The 20008-nt window shown below is 44.9% G+C and overlaps 1 protein-coding gene across 3 annotated transcripts in view; it reads left to right on the forward strand.

The window, feature by feature from the left end:
- LOC112454118 (protein apterous-like) overlaps nt 1-15002 on the forward strand; it is a 37997-nt gene extending 22995 nt beyond the window's left edge. For all 3 annotated transcript variants that reach the window (XM_025015341.1, XM_025015342.1, XM_025015343.1), the window contains exons 4-6: nt 7700-8226; nt 10540-10757; nt 13492-15002. In XM_025015341.1, coding sequence (XP_024871109.1) covers nt 7700-8226; nt 10540-10757; nt 13492-13707 — 961 coding nt within the window. In that variant the 3' untranslated portion in view covers nt 13708-15002. The remainder of the gene's footprint in view (nt 1-7699; nt 8227-10539; nt 10758-13491) is intronic.
- Nucleotides 15003-20008: the final 5006 nt, after the last annotated feature.

Here is a 20008-nt window from a genome sequence, read left to right on the forward strand (position 1 = left end):
TTTGAAATGCATAGTTGCCATCGGTGGCGAACGCGAGAAGCGCGTTCCGGATAAATTACAACTTTATAATTTCCCGCATCTATTACAACGTCCGATGAGATATGATACAAGATTGTCTCCAATCGCGGAAGCATAAATCCACGCGTCCAGCTCCGTGTAAAGCCATGTACTCGGTGTACGAGCAGCGAGATCGTTCCTCCGCTGGTAGATCGCTACTGACTTTTATTTAATGTAGCAGGTAAGTTAAGTTGGAAGCTGGAGTCACATTTCTGCGATGACTTTGGTAAAGAAGGAATGAAACTGGCTTCGCCTTATAAAAAGAATATAGCGTGCAGAAATTTGCTAAGATTTGCAGTGATCTACAAGTCGTAGAATTCAGTCGAGTGGAACCAATAATGGAGTGGAAATCTAAGAATACGAGAATCGAAGAACTCGAAAACGTGAGAAGAGTTAAGGATTGATTTATTATTTAAAAAATGTTGTTAAAAAAAGGAATATAGCAAGAAGAAATTGTCTATACTTGCAGGAGTCATCATAGTTAGGATTCAGTCGAGTAAAACCGATAATAGTACGGAAAGAGATCTAAGCACAGGAAAATCAAAGAACTCGGAAAGAAGCAAAGATCGACTTGTTAATTTACGAAATACGATAAAAAATATATGCACGTTTACAAAAATATTTTAGAAAAAGGAATTTTCTTAATTAATTACTCGCATGTTGTTTTTTCACAATATGCGGAATCTTCTGTGGATAATTCCAATCAGAAGATCTGCCAGGAGCAGCCAGGGATTCAGGGCCCTGACATAATAAACGGAATCGAGATGTCGCCGAGGATAGGAACGGGCGTCAATGTCCCGCAATATATTATTTGTACGTTAACCGAAGGGAGGAGGCCCTGCTCATTCGCGTGGTATGCCAATAAGAAGGCGGTCGGGCGATATAGCGCCCGTGATCTAGATTAATGCGAGCACACTGCCGGTAGCGGTCACGTAGAGCGTCCCACGCGCAGCGTGTGTCCACTGTGGTTGCGCGCGAAGCGTCCCCGGGCCCCAGGCTGGAACGTCCGCGGGCTGTCGCTACATTATTCATAAAATAAAACGTGCGAGGAGGTAGCAGGGCCGAAGGAAAGGAAAGGGAAAAAAAATACTCGAGCGCGTCGAACTCCGCGCAAGTCCCAGCGCCGTGTCGAACGAGTCGCTCGGGATTAACGCTAAAATCATTCATCAGGTGTTCTTTCGCCGAGCATTTCCGGCGAGCACGCCTGTGTCGTTAATAACGCCGTACACGCGAGCGCGCCTGTCTTGCCCGCTGTTAAAACTACGTTATTCGCTCTGACAGCGATTTTCACAATCTTCGATCGTCGCGGGAACGTTAGTTTCTAAATTGATGATTACGTCAAGTAATACGAACGTAATGAGGGGATAGATAAGTAAGAGTATCAAAATATTACACATATACGTAACATAGTTCATACGAAAGTATCTCCTTGAGACGCTTGGAACCCAAGGCTCTTGGGATTTCGAGTTTATTCCCCCCTCGGGAATCCTCGTACGAGAAATACGAGTGTGGAAAATACAAATTAATGTTGGAGAACTTAAAGTTTTTTACGGGAACTAGATAGGGGTATTCGCGAATCGGAAATGCTGACGCGTCGTTCTGTTATGTCGCGTAGAGATGTGGTCAGCAACCTTGATACAAATTCTGTACGCACTTTATGGTGCCCCGTGTTTCTGTCGTATTAGTCAGCGGTTGGATATCCAAAAGCAACGAAGGCCTGGCGACGTTTATCCGTACATGCGCGGGTCGCTATATACGCAGTGTCCAAACAATGCGAATAGTTCTGCTAATATATAACATGTAACACAATATAAAATTTAATATATTTGTAGATATTTTATAATGGTAACATTTTTGCTAGCAAACATTTTACTCGTACATATATTCGCATTATGTAATACATATATTACGATTAATATAAATAATTGCCGATATAAATACCGTAGAATAAATTTTGGCTTACATAAAAACTGTCAAAACGATCATTATCAAGACAAATAGTCAGTACTTTCCATGCAAATATCGCCAGCATAATTACAAGAGCAAATATCATCGGGCATATTTTTTGTCACAAATTTTTTCATTGATTAATATATTATCTTGATGTGATCGGTAATGATGCCATATTAAAATAATAGGAGCAGTACCTGGGTTGATCCCGCGCTAAAATTCCCTGTCCCTGGATAAGACCGGCTCCGAAATCGCGCGTGTATGTAACAGCCGCGAGATCGCATCTCGGGACACCCTGTATCGCGGCCTCCGATATACATTTTCTGCGCGGCAACCCGTTTTCTGCGCGCGCGTTCGGGGATTAAGCGGCCCCGGCCTTGCCTGGCGACACCGATGCCGTAAATTATTATTTCCACGATAAAAGCCGTCGAGAGAGGCAGCGCGGAGCGCTGCTGCCGAGCGGCATTCCCCCCGGCTACACCCGTAATTAATGCATCTGACGATAACCGCGGCCGCGCAGATCTAATCGGGCAGATCCGCCGATTGTGGCGCGGCGCGCGAAATAAATGTGCGCGCGCGGTTTGAGAAATGCGCCGGCGACACACGGGCCGACGTAAAAAAGCGGATGAAACGGATGCATGGGCGTAAGGACGCTAAAGTGTGACATCGAGATACTCCGGTTCCCTTCGCCCGGCATCGCGAATGCGTCAGCGCTAATGTCGCCATGTAAATGGCGAATCTGGACCGCCGTAAGAATCGGCCTCTCGGTAGTCTCGGTAGCCAGATGCGGTTGTTTGTCTCTCTCAGCGTCGTCGCGTAGGAATGAGGAAGTCGTTCGGCGATACGCACGTGAACTCTGACACTCTGACCGTCAATTATCATACTGTACTCAAGACTCTCAAGAGTCGCGACACGTCGAACGTTACATGGAAATGCGAATAAGGCGTTTCTGCGGCCGATCTCGCGTGCATGAGAAGAAATCTCTCTCTCGTTGCGCGACGCGCCCCGCTTCCCCTCCCGGAAAACTAGGAGAAACGAGAGCGGCCGTCTCTCCGTCTCTTTTTCGGGACCGGAAGAAGAAAGGAATGAAAGAGAAGAAAGAGAGCAAGGCGAGTCCACGTGGTCCGAGTGTGCGAACGCGCGGCGAGCGGTCCGCCGCGCTCGGCACGAGCTCCATAAAGGATTTCCGCCGCCCTTTTCTCCCCCTTCGGAGGTGAGAGCGACTGTGGCGCGCTTAGAGCGCGCCTCTCTCTCCCGCATTGTATAATAATGTATCGCATATGGTGCATCTTGTAAAACTCTGCGGGCGTTCCTCCCCTCCTCCCCCTGCCTCCTCCCCTTTCTCCCGCTCGCCGCTTCGTCTTGTCCCGAGCCGAGAGGATGAAGACCCGGAATGAGATTGTTCGCCGGGGCCCCGGTTCATTCATCCGGCTCGACGGGGCCTTAGAGGTGACGAAAGGTCCCGAAAAACCGCCTCCAGGTCACGTTCGACGGGGGGGCCGAAGTCTGCGGATTCCCGGATCGCCCCGGCGAAACGTTTCATTCGGGATGGGCTGGTCGGATCGGTCGGACGCTCGCAAAAGCACGGGGTGTGGTGTTTCACCGAGAGAAGTATAAATAAGGGGGGGATGAATGTTTTATGGGATTTTGAGGGTAACACGGTTGGGTTGCGAGGGCTTTGGTTCGCGTTATATGCGTCACATCGCGACTGTCTCGCGCTGTTTCACGCCACGTCTCATGTTTCCGCTTGTAGTAGCCCCCCGGGGGGCGTGAAATACACTCCTTCCGGAAAACGCCGATCTCACCTGTTGACGATGGATTAGCGGCAGAAAGTTATCTAGTTGAAACTCTCGCGATGATAAGTCCGTTTTGATCGCGCTGTCTCCGACACACTTAGGTTGCAGTCCATTTGATGCTACAAATGCTTTGAAGAGCTAATCTTCACCTTCTTTCTTCAGTTTCTTCAAAGAAAAGAGAAGAAGAATGCTTCGAAGCGTTTGTAGTGTTAAGTGGACAGCTTTAGTATTTGAATCGTTAAATTGTCTGTCGTTATACGGTACCGTTCTTTTGACTTCTCTTCTAATCCTTTCTCAAAATATCGGTAATATTGTTTGTGTCTTTTAGAAAAATATTTCCATATACTTGTTATATATATTGGCTCTGTCTATTGGAAGAAACGTTAAGCTATTGTTCTACACAGCTGACAACTGCTTTGTGTACCTTCCCAGTGCCACCATGCTAAAGTGGCTTAATTACCCGCATATTTAAATTTAAAGCGAAGCTGAAACCTCTTAGGAGGCTTCCTCTTAGGATATTCTACTTAGGAATTAAAGGAATCTTTTATCATCATCATGATATATATTGATAAAATATTTTTTTAATAGCTTGCTCGAAAGTTGTTTCTTTTTTTACTGTACATCTATTGTTACCACGTATTTTTCACTTTCAATTTTCTTCAACCAGCGGTATCTCGCTCGATTAGCGAACAGGGTACGACAGATCCGATTAGGTGAAAATATGCGGTCTTACACGCCGTTGGAGACGAAGCAGCCGCACCCGTGGTCATCGCCCCATTGGAGGGTAGGGTAGTCAATAGGATCAGAGACGATAACAATGTGTCTCGAGTCAAGAGCCCCTCGAAGGAGCGGGAAACTTAGTGCGGTTAGTCTCACAGATTAAGTCTCACACAACAGCCCTTCGAATTTACGATTCTCTTCCGTTCTGAAACTGTCAGAAAGAATATCCTACCTTTATAAATAGGTATCGTCACTTCAAATTACTTCTTTTTTGAAATCTTAATCGTATGTATTCGCATTTTCATATATTTTAATTTATTTTCATTCTGGTTGCAAAATCCAGAATACATTTTTAGCAGAATAACTATTTTCATCTTATTCGTATTTCCGTCAACGGTCGATTTACGTAACTTTTATTTATGCAGATTATCCTGTTCCAACAGCCGTTTCTCTTGTGCGAATGTATTTGTTCCGCATTTCTTTATTTTCCAATCATGCAGATTCTATCGCGAGCGGCATTTCATACATTCACATCCTCCCTTTGTCCTCATCTATCTTATTCTCGTCGATCTGTGGAAATTTCACTTGCAACACCGCGAGCGTATCCATCAATCGTTCAAGGGGCTTGACGACGACCGAAAAGTCTGGAGTGAAATCTTCGCGTCGAAGATGTGAAAAACCGTAAATGTCAAAGTTTCGAGATTTCAGAATCTATATCAATTTGAAAATAAAATCAATCTAAATTAACCCGGGAATGGGCGTCTGGGGTGAATTTTACACCCCAGTATCGAAAAAATGAAGCTCGCGTCACAATAATTTTAATATGCTTCTTTCGTTTGTTTAATATTTTTTTCTCCTACCTTTTTTTCAGAAAATATTGAGTAAATCTATATACATATTATCTTTAAGGAGGTTCTACAGATAATGGATGTATCTAAAAATTGGAAAAAACTTTATGGACGTATAAACTGAGATGCGAGAAAAGTGCTCGAAAAATTTTAGCATCGGTTACCGTGTAAAAATGTGCAAAAATGAATTTTGAAATCACAGTTTTTAACATAAGCTACATATGGCAGAGGGGCTCTTGGAGACAGGAAATGAGATATTAATTATATAAAGGCGACCTACCAGAGATTCAAAAAACGGAGCTCTTATAGATCTTAATCTAAGCTTTTCAGAAATATCGAGAAAAACAAGGGTTATCGCGTAAAATTTTGTGATATTGGCTATTGAAACAGGCCATATTACAGTTCACGTAGCGTGCTTCGAATAACAAGGGAGATTTGGCAATGTCGCAGCGACTGCACCCGCGCGAAAAGTGTACAGCCAGTACAGCACCACAGTATGACAGCACCTCAAACTTAAGCACCTAACGTTTACGAGCGCTTACAGAGAAGTACTCGCTCTAGAATTATGTGAAATTGTGAAATAACCACGGTCATATGAGCAGAACTGTCAAGTTCGCGACGTTACCACATTTTCTTCCATTATAAGCCGCCAAAGTCAAAGGAGCACTTACACGATATTTTTAATTATTTCTCGCTTCGACTAATATGGGTATGATATAAGCTCTAACGTCATCAAAATTCACGAAAATATTTTATGAATACTTAGAATCGATGAATTTGAAGATTTTCTCTTCATCTCTCAACTGACTAGAGAGTACCTGTAGAACCTCCTTAAATACCAACAAATTAGAACAATAAAAAGTATGCAATATGTAATCAATAAATAGTTATTTGTGTAACAAGTACGGTTACCGCATTCGCCTTCGGCTCGTGCGTAAACTCCGCACCCGGGAATTTTAATCTTTACGCACGGCTTACACACCCTATTTTATGTTGCAAGTGCCTGGAAAGTGGTCTATCACGCACGCGTAGCGTGCGTAATGGGGCACTTTTCATGCACGTGTTGCATAAAATGACTTTTTAATTATACGGTTTAAAAATTATCCCAAGTGACCATTTATGTAAAACAAAAATCAGGCGTACGCTCCGGGGTTAAGTGCATAGAAGAGCAATAAAGTAATGAGGAACATGGAAAAAATGGAGGTTTAGCGCATCAAGACAAGATACTTCATCATTTAAACGTAAACGTGTAATGACCGCCACGAGACTCGCGGCGGAGGTTGAAGACCGCGCGGAGCTTTTCTGCCGCGTCCTTTTTCTCCGCGACGGAACGTGCGTATCGCGCCGCTCGTTCTACCGTCGCGTCGCCGAAATCGTCCATTTCCGATCCGATACCCCGGCACCGGGGGCGACGTCGTAAAGGGCCGCGCGCGTCCGCGTACCGGGGGAGGACCGGCTTCGGGATCGGCGTTATAAGATCGGGCCACGTCTTTATCTAGGTTCTTTAGTAGGGGCGCGCGCGGGGGGCGGGGGGTGGTAATATATTTGGAAGGCGCGGAGCGAGATAAGTGGTTAGGTAGGTAGCCGCGGCGTGGTTGTCGGCCAGATAGTCGACCGGCTCCGGTAATGGAGACTGCAGGGTGCCGCTAATGCAGTAGCGATGTCACGGCGTCCGGTGCATCGGTATATTCCTTCCTCTCTCTCTCTTTCCGCCCTTCCGCTCTCCCCCGTTCGCGCGAGGCCACCGGACGTATCTTCGCCGGCCTTCGCAGATCGGCCGACCTGCACGTCCTTCTCCGTTTTTCTCTCTTTCTTTCTCCTTCTCGCTTTTTCTCGTCTTTTTCTCGCTGCCCCCGTCGTCTCTCTTTAGCGGAACTCTATTGAGGACATTGGTCGATACCGACACGGGGATATCGCGATAGCAGTCGGACGTGCAGAATGTGTTTATATTGGATAACGCTGCTGGTCACGATGAGGCTCATTTTCGTGGAGATTATTTTCCTCCTTTTCTCTCGATTAACTGAACGCGAGAGGTTTGTTGAAGGACAGAAGCCGTCCCTGTAGTTTTAATAGTAGGTGTGTGCGTCGTACGTTTGTCTCGTCCTTTGATACCGCAAGGGGTAGAAGGCAGAAGCTCTTTTCGTGGCGTAATTTTTATAACCCATCATCCTAGTCCTCCCCAACGTTCAACTGTGAAAATCAAAGGAATATTAGAAATGTAATCATTAACGTATACTGAAACGCAACCTTCGCTCGACATGGATCCGCGCAGCGTGCAGCGTGCGTTACACGGTATATAATATTGATCTCCGCTCTCTGTGTTCGCAGGATGTTCGGCAGCATGAAGCGGTGCGCGCGCTGCCAAGCGGCGATCCTGGCGTCCGAGCTGGTGATGCGCGCGCGCGAGCTCGTCTTCCACGTGCGCTGCTTCTCGTGCGCGGCGTGCGCGGTACTCTTGACGAAGGGCGACCACTTCGGCATGCGGGACGGCGCCGTGCTCTGCCGGCTGCACTACGAGATGGGCGCCGAGTTGCATCCGGCCCAGAGCCCGCCGGTCCCGGTCTACCCGCCCGGGCCGCACTACCCCGGCCAGCCCTTCCCCTCGCCCGAGTTCCTCCATCACCATCATCACCATCATCACGCGCCACCGCACCCACATCACTCGATGCACCCCCAACACCCGCACAGCCACGTCAGCCCGGTGCCGTTGCAGCCCTCCACGCCTTCCGACGCCTCCTCGCCGCCGAAGGTGCCCTACTTTAATGGCGCCGCCGCCGTGGTCCCGCCGCCCAGGCAGAAGGGCAGGCCCAGGAAGAGGAAGCCCAAGGATCTCGAGGGTATGACCGCGAGTCTTGGTAAGTGCAACTTTTTCTAATTATATACACTTTGTATATAGCAATGCGAAATCGAGGAATGCAAAAAGAATTGGTAACGGAGTTTCTCTTTCACAAAATTCCAAAAATCGGAGTCTTGGAATGTCTAACTTAAGTTCCGAAATTTCTAATTCCGAAAATCTCATGGTCCCGCAGTTTGGATGATCATTCGCGAGCCTGAGCACGGCACGAAAGTCCGCAGATCGTGAGGTCCAGATACATTGGTCGTTCTCGAAAAGTGACCTCCGATCGCGTCACGGGGGGGAACGCATGACCGACCCGGCGTGATTTACGGGCGTGCGTGGGCGCGCGACGCTTGCCACCGAAGCCTGATAAAATTTGTCGGCGAGACATAAATTCCCGAATCGAGTCCCCCGACGGAGTGCGCGGCGCGGCGCAGCGCGTGGGCAGCACGCCGGTTAGGCTGGGAGAACTCAATTTCCGAGTTGATTGTCGAGAGACCGATCGTGGGAACGAGCCGGCGGGTACCGGCCGGTGGCTTTGGTCCGAAGAACCACGGCGGACATCGAAACTTCTACTTGCCACCTCCTCGCTGCGCTCTTTTTTTTTCCCGTTCTCGCTCCTCGCTGGAGGAGGTCGCTCGATGTCGCCGTGTCGCCGTGAAAAAGGATCGTAGCGGCGCGCAGGTGATCGCCCGATACCACAAGCTGGTCTCTGATCTATCGTGGATCATGCCGGCAATTTTTCACGGCCATCGCTAAGGGCCGCGACGAACCATACTTCCGAGGCCGAGATAAATGGCCGTGTGTTTAGTAACACCTGAGTTATGGTTGTAGTTCGCAGCGTGCGGTCTTGCGCGGGAACAAATCGTTCGTACAGATTGCTTGTATTAATTGTTTAATAAGCGAAACCACGGTCGACTGGATAACGAGCGGTTTCGTGTCGCTGGATTGCAACACTAAAAAGCGCAACTTGTTACGACATTGCAGAAATAGGAAAGGGCCAGGAGAGATAACTACAATTGAAGTTAGGAAATAATTAACCCTTAAAGGCTAGTAGGTCTATATATAGGCTGCGTTCGCTTTGGGCGCTTTCGTGCTGAAAGCGTCAGTCTATCTTTATTGCTCATTACATGTTGAAAAAAGATGGAGTGATGGTTTCAGCACGAAAGCGTCCAAAGCGAAATGTTTTCAAAAATTGATGTTTTTGGACAATTTAATATTAATTATTGGCAATTACTCTAATTGTGAATCTATTATATACTTCAGTCTCTTCTACTCCTATTTCATATACATATAATTTTTTAAAATTTAGTTGATTCTATCCAGAGTTATGCGCGATCAAAGTTGCGAGGTCATATAGTGGATAGTGTAGCCTCAAGAGGTTGAGACTTGAATTGTGGCCTTTAAAGAGATAATTTTCCGAAAATTGTCTAAAAACGACCGTTTACTTCACGAATCCGTCAAACATCCTCCATCCGTCACCTCGGAGATTCTCCATATACAGTCCGTGATTCTCGGCTCGACTCGGATAGAGTTATCGACTAGGTTTCGAGTACGACGATCGCACGCTGAGTCGACGCCGTCGAAAGCGGGTTCTAACGCTGTTTGATGCGTATCACAGCTCATTAGCTCCTCGAGGCAAAGAGGCGGATTAAAGGCCTCGGGGGAAGGGGTAAGGAAAACGGCGAGATAGCGTATGTATGCGAAAGGCCGATGGATACACGGCCAATTACAGCTCTATGCAGCAAATAGTTTCCAGGCACGATACACCTCATTCACAGCCACGCCGATCTATCGCGACTCCTCTGCCTACAAGGATGATACTGTCGACATTGCGCGTGCGAGCTCGAGCAAATTGATTCGGTGGGATAAAACATGAGTTCCTTCGTATCTGACTCTCGTTCGGTTCTTTTTTTAAATTCTCCTCGAGATAGATCTTAGATGGTTAAACTTTAACACGGCTGATTGCCGTGATACGTCATGCTTGTCACTGGCACCTGATTTTTCAATGACGCCCTGACGGTCATTGGCGATCGAAGGTGTTTAAAACACGTTTATCAAAAATTATTGCCATTTAATATAAAATTTTAATATAAAATCACATAAATATATAGATAACAATGTAAAGTAAAGAGTGTGCAATTTAACACACTACCCATGAGTATATAATCTTATTTAATCATATACAGTATTTTATCATGCATGTTTATAAAAATTCTGCTGTGGCGTAAGACACGTTAAAATTCGCTGGGCAGACAACGTGTTAAATTCTAGAATAGCTTTCAGTCCGACCAATCTCGATGACGGTGCCGTTTCTGGATTTATGTTGCAGACCTAAACGCGGACTACATAGACATGCCCTTCGGTAGAGGAGGCCCCGGGACCCCCGGCATGCCCGGCTCCAACAGCCGGACGAAACGGATGAGAACGAGCTTCAAGCATCACCAGTTAAGGACGATGAAGAGCTACTTCGCGATCAATCACAATCCCGACGCGAAGGATCTCAAGCAGCTTTCCCAGAAAACTGGCTTGCCGAAAAGGGTGTTGCAGGTAAACAGAGACCGTCCGACTCATGCCATTCGCGATTCCGCGTTTTCTCTTAATGCGAGCCGACCGCGCGGTGTTGAAACTGGAATTTCCTCGTTTCGATTTCGTTAGCTCTTAACCGTGTCGCGTTCAACTCCGAAAGTGGTTACGCGCTGATGTAATTACAAAATTATTACTTTTAGTCGTATCTAATCTTGATACAAATTATATTGCATTGTATATATAAAATCTAATTACGTGTAATTAAAGTTTGAACGAAATCCTTACATGGAATTTTAAACATTTGAAATGTTGGGTCTCTCTCGTGAATCTCCAAACAAAATATCGGATTTTAGAAACTCTGAGTGTTCGTAACTCTATCTATTTCAAATTGGATATGACTTTAGATTTTCATAAAACTGGGTAAAATCCACTATAAGATCTTATTAGATCCTTCATATATATATAAATCACCATGAAAAAATAACGAGATCACGGCGACCCGAGCGCAAAAGGAAAATCCAAAGATGGATAGCCGGTGGTTCTCGCTCGATCCTTTTGCCTCGCTCGCATTTCGGGAGGGTGCGCCCTATAAAAATATTCACGTACGCGAGCCGCGCGTAGACACGCGCGCTTCTCCCAATTAGTGCGGCGCGTACGGCGTGGCTGCGAAGTTAAAAGAACCGCGCGGAACGGAGCGATATTTCCGTCGACGAGAGGCTGCGGCCTTTCTCCGTAATTACGAGCCGGCGTCAATCCGGAGACAGTCAAAACCCCCCGGCGGACGACTAAGCTCCGTCGTAACGTCGGACCCGCGCTCGCCGGCTCGCTCTCGTTAACCCACTACCGTTAAATTATTAGGTTGTTACGAAAGTTTCGCGCGCGTTCCTTTGTGAAGCGTGCCATGGACGCGCGGATGAAAAGGGAGAACGATCGAGTGCGGGAGATACTGACGATTTAAAGGTAAATGAGGCGAGGCGAAACGCAGCGGCATGGAAACGAGGAGCTTAGGTCAGGCGAGGTTCCCTTCTATATTCGGTTTGACTTTTTACAAATATAGACTTAATTTCAATGAATGTTGAATTTCCGTAATTGTAATGATCGAATGCTAGAGCTAGGCTGTAAAGACTTCGAGTCACTCAATCAAGAATTCCAAAGTACCAAAGCTCGAATATTCTTTGAAGTTTTGAAGCTTTTAACTCTCGAGGTCTCACAACGCGAGGTTCCAGAGATTTCAAATTCGCAATTTTGAACAACAGAAGATTTAATTAGTCACTTAGAATATGAAGTTTGTAAAGGGAAAAATCTAACATATCGAATCATATGCATTATATCAAAATATGAAAAACAATTCTATTAGCTATCAATTTTCAATTATTGTATATATAATCATACTTTTTATTTCAATACATTTTTAAGACAATGAATTAATTTTTCTAGACCATTAAAAAATATTCTGAATTTTTGTCATTAAAATGGTTTTAGTCATTTAAATGCTCAAATCAGATTTTAATTTAAAAAATAAAGTGATTATTTTTTATTGTTAAAATTGAAACTTAATTGCGTGGGAAAAAATGATGAAGCAGTGATCTCTAGTGTTAAATCATTGTAAGGACAAAAACTCAGAATATTTTTTTTAGTGGTATATAGAAAAATTGATTCATTATTTTAAAACATGTATTGAAATGAAAAGTGATTATATTAAAAAATAAAAGAAATTGTTTTATTTTTTGTATGCCTTGAGGCAGAAACTTTTAAATCTTGCTACGTAATTCTTAACGTAGATCTTAAATCTAGTCTACGTAATACACCTCTATAACAAAGCTGTTTTCTCTAAAGTACAAAAAAAAAACCAGCAATTTTACAGAGAAAAATGACGTCATTTAAAACTGATCGCCATGTTTTCTTCGATCTTCCGCATAACAATCATTCCAGTTGTTACATCGCCTCGCTTCTGCGCCCATTCGCCGAGCCGAAGAAGAGGGTTGGAGGTGGCCGCTATTGTATTCGTAGGGTTCTTGGTCGCCATCTTGCTTGATATTGATCGCGAAACGCACGAATACTTGCCCGCCGCGCGCGCACACAGACACGCCGGCACACGCGCGCGCACGCTCGCGTTCACGCACTCGAGGGGGGACACGCACGAGTAGTCGGTTCGCGAGTTCTTTCGTTGGAAGTCCGCGGGGGAGGAGACTGTCTTGAAAATGGCGACGTCGGGATCGCGTCGTCTTTCATCTATTGTGAACATAGAGGAAGCCTCGCGGAGGTGCGCACGTGAATAGGAGGAGGAACTCTTATCTAACGTACCGCACGTTTGCGGATGCATGAAGAAGCGCTCATTCTTTTCAGCATGGCATAAACGTTGTGTAAACTTAATATCCCTCTGTTATTCTTCAAAACGTTTACGTTGCGCCTATTAATTAACGCTTAAAGGCTCAATTACTTGAGACTCTTCAAAAATTAATGTTTTTGGGCAATTTAATATTAATTATTGGCAATTTTTCTAATTCTATATTATATTCTTCAATCTTTTCTATCTCTATTTCATATATAATTTTTTAAGATTTGGATGATTAGACCCAGCTTTATGCGCGATCAAAGGTCCATATATGGACCATGCAGCCTTTAAGGGTTAATTAAGATTAAATCGCGTTCCACCCCCCCCCCCCCCATTCCGTTTCTCGAGCTCGCGCAAATTTCAGCGACGACTCAAGCCGTCGTACGTAACGGCCGAACCCTCTGCTGGTCTTGTTCCCAGGTCTGGTTCCAGAACGCGCGGGCAAAATGGCGGCGCATGGTGCTGAAGCAGGAGGGCAAGTCCGACAAGTGCGACGGCGGGGTGGATGGCGGTAATCTCGGCGACCTTGAGCTCTACGGGAACAGCACCGGAAGTGGCGGGCCGCCGATGAGTCCGCCCTTCATGCTCGGCGGTCCCCACAGTCCTGCGTCCCTGGCATCCCTGGACTGCGCGTGATCCCTGACGTCCGGATTCGTCCTGTCTGGCTAGCGTCGCGCGTCCACGTCCCGCGACGGGACATCGGTCGATTTGGATGTGCACCCTTCCGGACGGTTTCTCACGTGAGTGATAATCGCTCGCGAGTGCGTGCGTGAGGACGATGAATTGTGAATAGTCGGTGAGCGTGTAAAAAAAAAAGAGAGAAAGAGGAATAGCGTTTCCGCGAGCGAAAATTCGCGGACCGGATTAGCGACGACCGATCGAGCACAAGACTTCGAGGAGTGCATTTTTCGAGAGCGCCGAGTTGTGAGTTTTCCTTTCAACCAGTGAAAAGCTTGCTTCTCGTTATCGTCCCGCGAGCCGAAAATTGGCTTCTCGAGGCGCTCGCTTCGGATCAAGACGATTGTAAAATTTGACGCGCCGATGCGTAGATTTGTTTTAATCAATAAAATCGTTGTATTTATTGTAGCTCGAATTGCGACGCGAATTCGCGTCGCGGAACACTAAAGTCGTTCGTTGAGGGCAATGTAATTAGTGAACGAGATCTATTTATTCGCCTAAGTCTAATTAAGGATCGCGAACATTACCAGTGCTGTGTGAAAATCCGGTGTTTCGCGAGTTCTCGAAGAGCTGTCGGTTGCTGTCATCTTTAATTTATTGAGGAGCGTAGTGGCTACATATTGGACGGATCGACTTGTTGAATTATTAATTATTAATTATTTATTTTTTATTTCTCTGTATATGTCTTTTCTTTCTTATTTGAAACAGGTTTCTAAACTTTTGATACTACTGGTCGATTGACAAATAATCGAGATTTATATTTTTCTGATCGTGTCATGTTTTTTGTAAATAAAAGCAGAGATTTATACCGACATAAACAAACTTGAAGATCGATCAAAGCTCTATCGAGCGCTTGAGCGAAACGCTGGATTTTAACGGGAGGATATAATTATTTATAAAAGAAAAAAAATGAGCTGCGAACGCGAGTTATTGTAATTATTGCTCAAGATCAGACCGCGACAGACCCATAAAAGAAGCGACCCACGGTTCTACCTGGTTATTAACTGTAAATAAAGGACGTTCCTCGTGCGTTTCTCTTAAGGCACCGTTATAGGTTGTAGGGCCCTATTAATTGCATTCGGTAGCGGTCGTGCTTCTCTAGGCGAGAGGTAAAAGTAATAGTAAATGAGGATTACGCAGGACACTACTGTTATTATTGCTCCTACTAATTATAGTCCTCCTTGTAACGATGCGGAAGGATTGTCCAAACTTTTGCAAGATCATTTTTTCATTGAATATATTTTGACAATATACGCCGCGTGTCTGTATGTGTTTGTATTTCCCCATGTCTCTCCCTCTCACCATCTTCCTTCTAATCGCGAGTTTTCTTTAAAGCCGCAGGTTTCAATTAACACTCTTAAAGTTTCTTTGGTATGGATTTAAATTAAAAAATAGCCACTGAATAATAAATAAGAGTTATTGCGACAGTTTATATATAGGAGAATATAAATGTGACGACAAAAATTAAAAGATTCTTGTATGATTTTTTTGCGCAGAAATGCCGTTTAATGTTTTTCCTTCTGGATACATAAACTGGATCCAGAATTGCATATTTTATTCTTCTATTCGCGCAGTTCATAGAATCGGCTCTCGACAAACAGAATCCGTGATTTTCCGCGAAGGAGACGCGATGGAAAGTCGCGTGATATGGCGTGCAAACCACGACGGTGAACCAGAATTTCACCCAACAAAAACCGGCGCGCACATTGTCCGTCCTGTCTTACCAGTTGGCCAACCGGTAGGCTGGATTCACTGACCGGCAATAATGGCGGAATATTCCAACGCGCTCCATTTATACGCGTGCAAAAAAAAATTGAAGAAAAAGAAAAATACGTAAAAGCCGTTTCAACGTAATATAACGCATTTTTAAATCGGTCAAAGAGAAGGACTTGAAACTTGTAACATCGTGTCTCAATGCTTCTATTCACAATTTTAGAATGTAAATCTATCGCTTGGAATCTCACAAAGTATCGAGAAATAAATTCAGACGGTATTATTCATATAAAACCGAGAATCGAATCTCAACAGCTTCCCGGGCACGAGGCTCCCGCTCGTTATTCATATTTCCCATCTTATTTACGGGCTTTGTCCATCCCGGATTGGCGACACGCGGCATTCATCGGATTTCTTCTGGACGGCCGCGGCGCGTCGACGATTTAACGGCCCGATTATGCGGAGCTATGAAAATGCGATGCGTCCCGCGGCTATTAAAGCTGAAATTATATCCCGAATGGCGGACCGAATTACGCAAGACTGGATACCCAACTTCGCGTAAATTACGCGCGTCGAGCCACAGAAGCGGAATTCTGTACTCGGCCAAGATAATAATTTTTTTTCCGCCGACGAAGGCTCGCAACGAGCGCCCGTTATGGGACATCATAAACATCCTACTTGCCGGTCTATTATGTCGTTATCGATTTATATATTTCCTTCAATCCTTCTCTTTATCGAAAAAAATCGTGACGCGAGAAACACGAGTTGACAGATTTAACATAAAAAAAGCATGCAAATCCGCCGCTTTGGTCACATTCGTAATAATAATGCAAAAATACAATAAATAAATATACATTTTTTCGAAGATTTTTATGGACCAATGACAGGAATAATCGGTAAATTTAATATTAATTGCGACATAATAGCTATAATTTATGATACACTAAACCTGACAATCGAGAGAGAAAACAAGAGGTCTCGGTGATTTATTTATTTGCTTCATGCTGAGATTTTACTTGTTCGTTCGGGCCACGATTTCCTGTCCACTCGTCGAGAGCTGTAAAAAAAAGGTCTATATAAATGTTGTTTCACGAACGTCGCCCCGCGTTCTGATTTCTAACAGAACTCCGCGTTCACACAGGATTGCGACGCGAGCAGCAGCGGCGAGCGGCTTTCCTTCGGCCATGCAATATGCATCGTGCTGCATTCAGGACGCATAGCGAGCGCGCCGATGCGATTTCAGCGCGCGATTATTTGTTGAATTTCTATGCCAAAAAAGGACGACGGCGGATAAAAGGAACGGCACTATGGCGTCATCCGCGTCGACGGAGAGAGAGAGAGAGAGACGGACACCCCCTAGCTTCGCAACCATGCAGTCTTAGGTTCCGTTACTTTCGAAAAATAAAACTGCTCATCTAATAGTTATCTTTAAACAAATATTTATTATGTTTTTCTCTCTCTATTCTTTCTTATCATTATTCGTCGAATCGCTTAATTTTCTTTCGTTCAACTTTAAGTTGAAAAATATTTACAATTTAGTCGAGAAAAAATTGAATTCTTTTTTGCTTCATCTTCCGAAAACAGCTTTCGGAAACAGAATACGCAAACGTTTTTACGATATTCTCTGCGGCAGTCTTATCCTGCGAGGAATCCACGAGAACACGATCGGTGCCACGAAGGATCGCCCTATTGCATTCGACGAAGTAAATGAGACGTCGATGTTCGACACCGTCGACACTGTCATCGACGATCTTCAGTCCGCGTAGTCTGGCATCGATCATCCGTGTTATCGGTATCTCGATCCTGGAACCGGTCAGAGGACAGAGGACAGTAAACGAGCCTCTCGGCATCGGCCATGGGGATCTAGGAATCCATCGGTCGCCTCCGTCACGCCTCATCGGCTTTCAGAATGAACGATCTTCGAATGTGACTGAAACACGCGCGAGTTTGTTCTCCTCCCCATTGATTTCGATAGGAGATCGAAAATAGCTCACGATTCCGGCGCCCTTCTCGATCCCGGACTCGTGCGCCTGTGAAACTGATATTTGGATAAATATCGGATGGTTGTTGAGAGCTTCTCGGAATCGATACATATCGATAGAGTTCTGTGGGAAATATAAAGAAATCGTCTACCAGGATCTGCGGTTTTAATAAATTTTTTAATAAGTTTGATAGCGTCCGATACGTATATAGTACAGAATAAATAAATATTGACATATTTTTAGTCATTGGGCGGGATAATCTTGTGTTTAATAATAATGTTTAATAATAATTTTTGTGAATTTTATATTTCCCGCCTTTGTACTTTTAACCATGCGTCGATTACAATTCAATTTTGAAATGCAATTTTATGTCAAAGTTGGATTTTATATTCTAAGTTCCAAAGCATTCCAGATTCAAAAAAGGCCAAATATATATAAAATTTATAAAAACTTATTATGCATAAGATTCAGCCCGGTGACTGAAAATATATCAATATTTATTAATCTATTTTTCAGTTTTAATTTTTTATAACGACTTGTGCATTCTCAAAACTCGAGAATATGAGGAAAGATTTAAGTTGACGAAAATACAAATAATTCTATAAATATACGAAATTTGTTCTCACTAAAAAAAATATCAGAAAAAATATGTGAAAAAAATCTCATCACATTTATCTAAATCGACGAATAATGCATTTATTCCTGCATAAAGTATTTAAACTATCAATGGAATTCTCGTCTGGTTAGACGGTTGGACAGTTTTATTAATGCGATTATCTCTAAGAATTCTTACGTCTCACTGGTATTTATGTCATCGATGATTTCATTAAATTTTTTGCACGATAAACAATTGCACACGTCTCGATAAGAATGACTGAAGTTGAGATTAAAACCGACGTTTCCAAATTTGAGAAGGACGTAAATTATAAAAATTTATATCCTCGATAAGAAGACGAAAAATAGCAAGCAGGTGAGTTCGGCACATCAAAGAATCCTAGTCGCCCAGACTGGTGGCAATCAAAAAAACGCGCAAACAATCGTGAATTAATTAAGACTTTATTCCGAATGAGTAATTCCGATTGCCGATGCCGGCGGTGGGTCGGCATAAAACGCGCGTTTGGTTAATTAATGGCCGCGAACGGCGGTGGGAGTTATGCAAGCTATGTAGATAACGACGAGCCGAGTGATAACGCGCCCGTCGGCATTGTTTATTTTAATCCGCTGCTTTGATTGCAGAAATTTTGCGCCCGCTTCGACAAATCTTTAAGAGCGTCATTCGTTACTTTTAATTGCATGTCTAATTACACCGCTCCTGTATTTTATATTTATGACGTAAATAAGTATATATACTTTCGCGAATACGTTCCGTAATCTGAAATGCATTTCGCCGCGACTGCGTGTCGCGTCTAACTTCTCCTATCTCTCCTCTTCCATCTTCATTTCACTTCGGCTCTCTTATCGCGATAAGAGATTCTGCGAGGCAGGTCTTTCCGCGACCGAGAAAGTGTAAAAACGAGCTCGTCGTTAATACGCCCCCCGCCACGTGACATTATTTCCTGGTGCCGGTCGCTCATTAGACTCCGCTTCCTGATTTTTTTAATGCCTCGTTCTTCCGCCACGCGCGGATACACCTTCGCTCCGGCTTCACTTTCAGTCGGGGCTCGTCTCGTTTCATCTCGTCTTAGTTCGTCTGGTTACCGAGCTCTCCTCCTCGAGCGATACACCACTCGCACGGCCGTTCTTTCGCCGAACCCTCTTTTTTCATCACCCCCGTGCTTGAATCACCGCGTCACGAGAGACCCCGAGCTTCGACGCGACGCGTTTGTGCGATTTCTCGTGAAGCAGACTCCTCGACGGAGAGGAGTGGTGTTTGTAGTGCGCGCAGGCAGCGAGTCCTCATCCAAGACTTACTGACGCAGCTACCAAAGTGAAACACGCGGTTGTCTCTCTCGCCGGACTTGTCGAGCTGCTGCAGATCTGATTTCTAGGCTTTTCGTGACGGAAGCTTGAGTTTCCAAAATGTGAAGCTGCGCAACGCAATTATCGAATCTAAAATAAACAACCTGTTGGCGAAGTAATCGTGATTCATTGACGTCTCATAAAACGAAGATTACTCGAGGATCACAAGCGTAGATTCACGGATAATCGATTATTCGTCAACCTGCAATTGTTAATCCAACCGTTGGATCTTTTGGGAAAGATCTGACGTCTCTCGTACACGCTGTTCTTCTCTCCGCGGTTCATCTCCCTCGTCTCCTTTTTTCAGTCCCGCGGAGAAAGGAAGTGCGAGAGAGCACTCGTGTGCACGCGTTTGTGGGATATTTGCGGGCTCCGTTTTTCTCCGCCACCCACTGGGTGCTGTTGACGTCACGCTCGGATACCATTCGACAAGGGGCGCCGCTCTTCTGGGCCAATAATTCAGACTTCAAGGCGCGGCCGCGAAGATCGCCGTGACGGAGTATCAAAAGCCACGTGCTCACCCTCCGCTCTCGTTCCCTCGCCCTTCGTCCCCTCAGCTGGTCAAAGCGGAGCACAGCGAAGCGAAAGAGAGTCGGAAGAGCAAA

The sequence above is a fragment of the Temnothorax curvispinosus genome, unplaced genomic scaffold (genome assembly GCF_003070985.1).
Source record: "Temnothorax curvispinosus isolate PA1 unplaced genomic scaffold, ASM307098v1 QBEX01004791.1, whole genome shotgun sequence".
NCBI classification, from domain to species: Eukaryota; Metazoa; Arthropoda; class Insecta; order Hymenoptera; family Formicidae; genus Temnothorax; species Temnothorax curvispinosus.